Raw genomic sequence first — 6,436 nt, 5'->3', positions numbered from 1 at the left:
TTTAAAAACGGATAAACATGACAAAAAATGATTATGATAAAAAAAATATATAAAAAGGTAAATAAAAAAATAAATTAAGACTCAGTGGATTTTTATGTGATGTTTGGATGTCTTATTGGTAACTACGTTTAAAGAAGTCAGAGGTGTGTATGTGGAGTTTGCCCTAACAGTTACATGAATTAGCCTATGTATTTTTAAGTAAGAGGTTTAGCTTCTCAAGATTTACTTCCAAATACTTTTCAAACAAATATGTATTTTTAAAGTTCTCAATTCAGCTATTCCTAATAAAATAAAAATAACATGTTAGTCAATTGATTTTTTCTTATTTTGTTGCTGTCACTTTAATTACATTGTCGGATGTAACCTGGACATCACTGATCTGGCCAGAACGAGGAAGTGTGTGGTACTCTTCCTGTGTACACCACAGACCGATGTAGCCAGTTAGTGCACGTTAGCCTAAATATATAAAAGGAGCTTTGGCTGAATTGCGTCATTTTCAACGGTAAGTCTTTTCTTCATAGCAGACAAAAGCTGAATGAGACTGACCGCTGCATAGCCACAAGAAAACGGCAGTAAATAATCCTCAGTGCTAGCGCTGCTGCTAGGCTAACGTTGCCGTTGGTGTAGCTTAGCTGTGATGCTGACGCTAGATGTTTTTTTTATTGTATTGCTTGCATTGACTTGTATGTAGCTGCCTTTGCCTTTCAAGATATTTACCTCAACAATGTGCTTCTCTGGTCCGCAGCACACTAAAGAGACGAAATCCTTATGGTGTCAACATGAAGATTAAATCTGCCAAGAAGTCTTTGCTAAGCAAAGCAAAGAGAGGAGGGAAACAACACAATGTGGTCAGAGTTAAAACTGAATCTGAATTGGAGCTGCACGGTGAAGCAGAGGAAGCGTACACTAATAGAGGTGGTCTTAACATCCAAATCAAGGAGGAACCACATTCACAGGAGATTAGTGAGGAGCACAATGTAGACTCCTCAAGTTGTTTAGACACTAAGCCTGAGACTGTGGCATACAGGTCAGGTGTTCACCATCAACAGGGACCCATAAAGGACGAGTGTGACTCTGACCCTCAGCCAGAATATGATTTTACTGAAGCTGCTGTCAAGGAGGAGTCCGAGTTGTGGGTTAAAGAAGAGAGAGACAGTTGGATTAAAGAAGAGAGAGACAGTGAGCAGGAGGCATCAGGCAACATCCAGGAAGAAAATGGAGAAGAGGTCGGCACAGGTAGGAGCAAGTAGTTCATGAAAAACATACAATACCACAATACAGTACAATATTATTTGCTTTTTGTTTTTAGTAAGTGTTCTTATTTGGTTGCATTAATACAACGGCGAGGTTTTAGATATAGCCAATTTTCAGCTTTAAAAAGTAGAGATGTTCCGATACCAGTATCGGTATCGGCTCCGATACTGCCTAAAACGCTGGTATCTGGAAGTACTGGAGTTTATGCACCGATCTGATACCACGTAATAAAGCCCTAAAGAAAAAATACATTAAAGTAGTTTATTTATGTTCTTTTTCCGTTATAACTGACTGTCAAACTGGATAATAAAAGAACGTTCTGTGGCGTTCATGTTTCACAAAGAGTTTAACCTGAGCCAGACTGACAACAAAGATAGAAATAATATCACATCCATACAAGGATAGTAGTATACAGTTCTTTAAACATAATAAATTATATGACACACTGGTATCGGATCGGTACTCGGTATCGGCCGATACGCAAGTTCAGGTATCGGAATCGGTATCGGGAAGCAAAAAATGGTATCGGACCATCTCTGTTAAAAAGCATATCTAGTGTTTTTTTCATTTGCTGTTTTGCACCTGCATTTGTATTTACCTTCTTAAATACGTGCATCTGATCTCAGTGTCTCAGGCAATATGGTGGAAATAGTTTGGATATCTTCAGCATAAGAGTATTTCCTGTAATATACCTGCTTTGTTTGTTTTTTTAAACTTTAAACCAGTATATTTCAGATTGTCTGTAAAACAGGCAAGTGTAAAATCATCATCCCCTTTTTTAATGCTCTGCTTTTTGTGTGTGTGTGTGTGTGTGTGTGTGTGTGTTTGTTTGTGTGTGTGTGTGTGTGTGTGTCTTCCTCTCCTACTTAGAGTCATCGTCTGATGTCTATCCATGTCCCCACTGCACTGTCTCATTTACTGACTTGGACTTCTTGGAGAAACATGTCAAATGGGTCCATCAGAAACAGTATCTTGCCAAGCTGAAAAATTGCCTCTCAAGCCGCACACTTAACCTCATCCCTAAACACAACTGCACTGTCTGCAGCAGCACATTTAAATCTAAAGTACACCTTAGGGTCCATGTACGTGAAGCCCACCCTTCTGCCCCTCCCCGCAGGCTTTACCCCTGTCCAACCTGTGCACGCAGCTTCCAGTACCTGAAGAATCTGAAGAATCACTGTCAGCGCTGGCACACCATGTCTGTAGTTACCAAAGGAGGGCATCTCAGCTGCGCTGACTGTGGGAAGAGTTTCAAAGCTACCTGGGGTCAAGGGCCTCATTTGTGTCATGAACCGCATAACACCGAATCTGAGGATAAGCCAATCTGTCTGGACATTGGTGTGCAGTGTCCAGAATGTGGCAAGAAGATGGGCACACCTCAAAGCCTGGAGGATCACATGCGCACCCACACAGGTGACCGACCGTTTGTCTGCAAGGATTGTGGCAGGAGATTCGTGGAGCGCAGCGGTTGGCGGCAACACATGAAAATACACACAGGGGAGAAGACGTACAAATGTCAGGTGTGCGGGAAGGCCTTTTTAAGGTCCCACCACCTCAAGTGCCACTTAACCACACACTCCGGCAAGAAGGAATATTCTTGCTCTGAATGTGGAAAGGAGTTTGGCTTCAAGTCAAGTCTGGATCTCCACGTGAGGACGCACTCCAGTGAGAAACCCTTCCACTGCAATGTGTGCGGGAAGAACTTTAACACAAAGAGAAACCTGAGGGTTCACACCAAACTCCACACCAATGAAAAAGCTCACCAGTGTGGGGACTGTGGCCTGAAGATCGGAGATCTCGGGGCTTTGAAAATACATCTGCGGACCCACACTGGAGAAAGGCCTTACCACTGCACAGTCTGCGGCAATAGGTTCATTCGTCTTGCACATCTGCGAAACCACCAACGCACCCACACTGGTGAGAGACCCTACAAATGCACTGAATGCGACAAGAGTTTCACTCAGTCCGGCGACCTGGTGAAGCATAAGAGGACACACTCTGGGGAAAAGCCCTTTGAATGCCCAGACTGCCACAATCGTTACACTTCCTCTGGTGATCTTGGCAAGCACAGGAGGAGTCACACTAACCTGCGTCCCTACACGTGTCAAGAATGTGGAAAAAGCTTTCGCTTGTCAGGCCATTTGAAAACTCACATGTTAACTCACACGGGGGAGAAGCCATATTCCTGTCCCAAATGCCTCCGCCGGTTTGCTCGCTCTCACCATCTCTCTGGGCATGTGGCTAAATGTCGTTGAGCTTTTTAATGAGAGGACTGTAAATAGCCATGCTGATTTGAAGTGGTAACTATGGGAGCTGCATAGAGTGTTCTGCTAGGTTTGTCAGCGAAACTCATATTTATATGAACTTTCTGTAACCCTGTAAAACTGTAGGTTTTAACTTATTATGAAAAGTGAATTGAACACATGACATGAGTCATGTTTGTTATTGCATGGAACAGTTAAAGCACTATCCCAGGCCTTGTATCATTTTTGTGCAGAGTAGGTCTCTATAATGTAGGCTTTAGGATTGAGGCAGTGCTCATTGGGACATGCAGATAATGGATTTTCTTTTTCCACAGATCAATGCTGTATTATTTGTAAAAAAAAAAAATTTAATAAATTATTATTTGATGAATGCATAAACTCTGTGTGTGTGTTGTCACTGCGGATCATCCTTTCGTAGCATTGTGTTTAACATATGAGCATATGAGCGGATGTCAAAACCTGCCTCACCTTTTTTTAAGCGGGCAGAGCATGCACGTGAAACTTTGCCATACTCGCAGTCGCGCATTCATTTAGGTGAATTTTTTGTGTGTAGCCACGAAGTCAGTCAACACAGTCCACCATTCGTCAAATTGTCAGACACTCAGTAAAACAAATGAGTGTTTTATGGAGACGTTTAAACATATGTATAACTTCACAGGCACACGCGACTGGACCATAGCAACTGTTTGGAACCGAAATGAAGCTCATAACGTTACTTGGGCTGAAAGGCTGATGCAGTGCCACCACTAGCTAACGTAGCTAACAACAAAACTAGCTTAAGTAGCGCTGTCATACCGTATTGACAAGCTGAACATGGTGCTCTCTTCTGGGGCCAAGTTTTAAATTCAATTTAAAAGTGAAGGCACGCCGAAAGCACTGCATGAAGCACCTGATTCAAGGAATGCCAAAAACATGGTTCGTAAGTAAGTTTAGTTTTCTCAAATCCTTCGGCAAATTGTAGTTGACAAGTGGTTGGTTTCACTTTTTAATAGACTGTACACAGTTTGTTTAATGGCTTAGGGAAGTCAGTATGGCAAATGTAGCCTACGTACAGTGATTTACCTCTTACACGTCTAATTCAAATCTTATTGTCAAAACAATTTACCCCCCTCTACATTATATTAGGCTAGATATTACTTAAATGGTTTTCAATCATAACACATGACTGCTCTTACAAATGAACAGGAAAAATATCTATACATTACGCTATATATACATTACAAACAAGTCTAAGGTTCTCTCTTTGTATGTCCTAGTATGTGGACGTGCATCACATGTTTACAGTGAATTGGCCTCTGCATGTGTCATATAATCAATAACCTTCTCTATGTATTTAAAATTAATTGAGGGGATGCGATACCTTTGGATAACATAGTAATACATTTAATTCGCACTTTTCCACAATTCACCAGAGTGGCCTACATAATTGCATGCATGATTTGGCATATTGTCTGATATAGTTACAATAGTAACTCTTGATCACGCTAAAAGATGCAGAGACCTCTAGTGCTATTTAGGCAAAAAAGATACATCAGGGAGAAGATAGACATTTAATCACAACAATACAGTTTAAGAGACTGTGTGATTTTTATTCCTAAACAAATTTTTGGTTTAAAATGGTTTCAAGTGTTGATAACAGCCTTGGTGTGTTTGTGTAAATGTAAATATTTACCAATGACATTACAATGACAGAACATATGTAGTCAAACCCATTGCTAAATAGATTGACTAAATTAAATGTTGTAACTTCAGCTAGAAAATGAATGTAAAATTAAAAATCACAAATTACATTATGTTCCTATTTGCATAGTAGCAAGTGCTTTGACAAGCTTTCATTTGCCTCTGCTTTCTCTCTTTCTAGGTCTATAGATTTCCTCTCCATTGAAGAGGAGGGCAGCAGGTAAGATGAGCATCCTCAAACAGCTGCACACGGAGGACAGAACTCCTAAGGTAGGTAAGATAAAAATGACTGAAACCATTCCAGGGGATGAGAAACAACTGTCTTTGGCCAGCAGAATAATCTGTTTTCCCAAGTCATCTGGTCGGCCCACAAACCAAACTGTACAAACTATAATTGACTCTCCCACAAGTCAATTATCAGAAAGAGACGAGGACGCCCTAAAACCAAAACATTACTATGGAGGAATGTCCCCTGAAAAACAAAATTAATTGTCCATTGTTAACATGATCAGGTCTGCAAAAAGAAGACAAGGACGCTTTAAATGCTGCCCTGCACAAAGCAGAGAAGAGTTGAAAAATGAACAGGAGAGTATGAGCAACTGTAAACAAGTCGAAGAGGAGCCAGCAGACCCTGAGACACATGAAATCTGCCATGTAACAAAGTTTGGGAATTGGGAATTTGAAGGCCTGGAGGCATTTGTTAAGGGAGGGACTGAGCCATGCTTAACTGGACACTATGAGGAGACACCACCAGCAGAGGCAGTGGAAAGCAACACAAGTAAGCCAGCTCACATCTAATTCTTTACTAATCCTCTACAGTGCACCTAGATGCTTAATTGAAGAGGTTGTTAAGCTTATTTTCTTACTCATTAGAATATAAATGTATTCGATGCGATTGTTGTTAACAAATTTTTTTTTTATTATATATGGGTGTTCATCTTTGTTTAAAAAAAAAATCCTAAAGGAAAGCACAGTTACCTCATGTAAATATGTTTGCTAGACAGATGTTGGGTTATGATGTACTTAAAAGTGATCAGTGCAAAGTTGTTTTTACAGTGGAGATTCAACATGAACTGTGGTGACAGTTGGGTGATTTCATTTCTTCTCTGGTGATATGATATCTAAGAAGACATACTTGTATGGTTGCAAGGGATAGAAGTCACAGCATCCCAGGTTGTTTTTGCAGTGCAAAAAAAACTGCATGCATGAGGAGAAAACTCCTACTGCTCCCATTGTTG

At 40.7% G+C, this 6,436-nt stretch overlaps 1 protein-coding gene across 1 annotated transcript; it reads left to right on the top strand.

Annotated features, from left to right (window-relative positions):
* Window positions 1–388: 388 nt before the first annotated feature.
* On the top strand, window positions 389–3,708 carry LOC144519406 (uncharacterized). Its single transcript, XM_078252500.1, has 3 exons — window positions 389–502; window positions 746–1,236; window positions 2,125–3,708. Exons 2-3 carry the CDS (start codon window positions 780–782, stop codon window positions 3,507–3,509), a joined length of 1,842 nt encoding a protein of 613 aa, XP_078108626.1. The 5' UTR covers window positions 389–502; window positions 746–779; the 3' UTR covers window positions 3,510–3,708.
* Window positions 3,709–6,436: the final 2,728 nt, after the last annotated feature.

The sequence above is a fragment of the Sander vitreus genome, chromosome 6, assembly GCF_031162955.1.
Source record: "Sander vitreus isolate 19-12246 chromosome 6, sanVit1, whole genome shotgun sequence".
Lineage (NCBI taxonomy): Eukaryota > Metazoa > Chordata > Actinopteri > Perciformes > Percidae > Sander > Sander vitreus.
Note: the sequence above shows the minus strand (reverse complement) of the source record. Positions and strands in the feature narration are given on the sequence as shown.